This window comes from Myotis brandtii, unplaced genomic scaffold (genome assembly GCF_000412655.1).
Source record: "Myotis brandtii unplaced genomic scaffold, ASM41265v1 scaffold220, whole genome shotgun sequence".
Classification (NCBI taxonomy): domain Eukaryota; kingdom Metazoa; phylum Chordata; class Mammalia; order Chiroptera; family Vespertilionidae; genus Myotis; species Myotis brandtii.
In genome coordinates, this window is record NW_005358250.1 from 2,251,277 (window position 1) to 2,253,619 (window position 2,343).

Here is a 2,343-nt window from a genome sequence, read left to right on the forward strand (position 1 = left end):
TCCCAGCTTTGCCATAACCTCAGAGTACCCTCAAGCACTGCAGGCCTCAGTTTCCCATCTGTAAAATGAGAGTTACACAAGATAGAATCGAAGGTTCTTTTTGTCCTAGTGTGAGTTCTTTGGTTCCCCTGAGCACATACATTCATGGGCCCACAAAGATCCTTGTGTTACATACGTGAACTGCTCTATAGGATATCCATGTAACTGTGTCCTGGGCCACATGAGGAATCGTTGGGTTGTACTGTGTGTGTGTGTGTGTGTGTGTGTGTGTGTGTGTGCTGAGTGGGAGGGGAGACCCCAGAACAATATCCTCCCCCCCATCCCTCTTCAATAGGCGGAAGCCACTGGCTTCCTCCCTTTCCTGCCTCCTGTGTGCTGGCAAGACTAAGGGCTGAGAGGAGAAGAGGGGATGGAAAAATCGGCCCAAAGAACAGTCTCCAGGTCTGTCTTTACCACAACCCTCCCCCCACCTCTAGACCCCAATCCTGGGCCTTCTAGGCCACACCCATCCCCAGCCTATGGAGATCACACTGGGGGGCCTAGGGGCCCTGAAGAAGGATAAGTCCTCCCACCCCTCCCCCGGGCCACCCCTCCCACCCAAGCCATCTCATTTCCTCTTCCTCCCCAGCACCAACACTCACTGACTAGCATAGGCTGAGCAGCCAGACCCAGAGTCACTGACCGTGGGCCCAGCTTGTCCTGGTGGCTTGGTCAGCCTCCAGAGTATGGTCTGGCTGGGGTCCCCTTTGCTGCTCCCCATCGTCTTCCTGGCTTCTCATGTTGGTAAGTCTTCCCCATGATGCACCCAGCTCCCCAAGGCCCTGATTCTACCCCAGTAAACTCTATCATCACTGTCAACAAGTTCATCCATATTGTAATCAGTTAGAAAGTGGGATTGAGGCCAGGAAAACCTAGATAATGGGATCAGGCACTAGAAATCACTGCAGCCTGGGGCTAAATTAGGGGATGAGAAGGGAGGGGAGGGGAGGGGAGGGGAAGGGCCATTAACTGTGTTGGATCATGAGATCAGTGGGGAACAGCAGGGCCTACAAAGTTTTCAGTGAGTGATCATATGGTCCTTGTGTTGCATTCATTTAATTATTCACTTGACAAACATTCATCAAGAAACAACAATATTCCAGGGGCTGTGCTAAGTGGTGGGCAGCCTCCAGAGCTGCACAGTGATTAACTGATACTGACCTCCTATGGCTGTTATGGGGTTTAAATGAAGTAATTTACACAGAGCGATTGGCACAATGCGTGGCACTTGGTAGGGGATTCTGAATAAGCGGTAGCTGATTCCTTCAGTGTGCTGGCCAAAGAACGCACAGGCTGTCTTTGAGTGGTTCACAGTCTAGTGGGGGCTAAACACATAGGCATAAGGAGCTCCAGAATAGCGCTTACTCTGCCTTGGGCAATAGATAAAAAGGGGGTCATGAAAGACTTAACTGAGACCAGCGGTCTTCATTCCAGGCAGCCAGCAATAGATGCAAGTCTTAGAGGCATGGAAGCACCTGGGAGAGGAGGTTCCTAAAGGGAACACAGCCGGAGGAGCAGCATGTGAGCAGCAAGGGGCTCAAGAGCTTGCACTTTGTCCTGAGGGCAATAGGGGCCATGGAAGGTGGTAGGCTAGAGAGACACAAGGTCTTAGCTGGATCACTTTTGGAGGATGTGTTGAGAAAATAGGGGTGTAGCTGTTGGGATTGTCAAGGTGAGTAAGGGTGAGGGGTAAGCAAGGAGGGGCTTGGAGATGGGGATAAAGTCAAGAGGCTTTGAGGAGACAGGATTTGCAGAATTTTGTGACTGATTAGGGCAGACAGTACAATGCTTAAAGGTGTGGACTTGACAGTCAGACAACCTGGTTCTGCCAGTTACTAATATTATGACCTTGGGCAAGTACTTCTCTAAGTCTTCCTTCCCTGGCTATAAAATTGGGGGTAATAACACCTACCTCCCCAGATAGTTAGTATGATAAAATGAGAGAACATAAGTAAAGTGCCTGGCGTACAATTGACCTCCAATAAACATTAATTATTATGACAGTAGGAGTATAAGATGACTCTGGAGTGTGTGTCTCAGGTGGCTGGTGCCATCCGCTGAGTCAGGGAGCACTGAAAAGAAGCAGGTTTGCCCTAGTGGGGTAGCTCAGTTGGAGTGTCACCTCATACTCCAGAAGGTTGTGGGTTCGATTCCTGGTCAGGGCACATACCTAGGTTTTGGGTTATATCCCTAGTTGGGGCACATACAGGAGTTAACCAATCAATGTTTCTCTCTCACATTGATGTTTCTCTCTCTCTCTCTCTCTCTCTCTCTCTCTCTCTCTCTCCCTGCCTCTCTTTTTCA

At 49.9% G+C, this 2,343-nt stretch overlaps 1 protein-coding gene across 1 annotated transcript in view; it reads left to right on the plus strand.

Moving 5' to 3' along the window:
• Positions 1-346: 346 nt before the first annotated feature.
• The window catches only part of TIE1 (tyrosine kinase with immunoglobulin-like and EGF-like domains 1), a 19,535-nt gene continuing 17,538 nt past the window's right edge, over positions 347-2,343 (plus strand). Inside the window, exons 1-2 of the mRNA XM_005866086.2 lie at positions 347-441; positions 629-783. Coding sequence (XP_005866148.1) covers positions 726-783 — 58 coding nt within the window. The 5' untranslated portion in view covers positions 347-441; positions 629-725. The remainder of the gene's footprint in view (positions 442-628; positions 784-2,343) is intronic.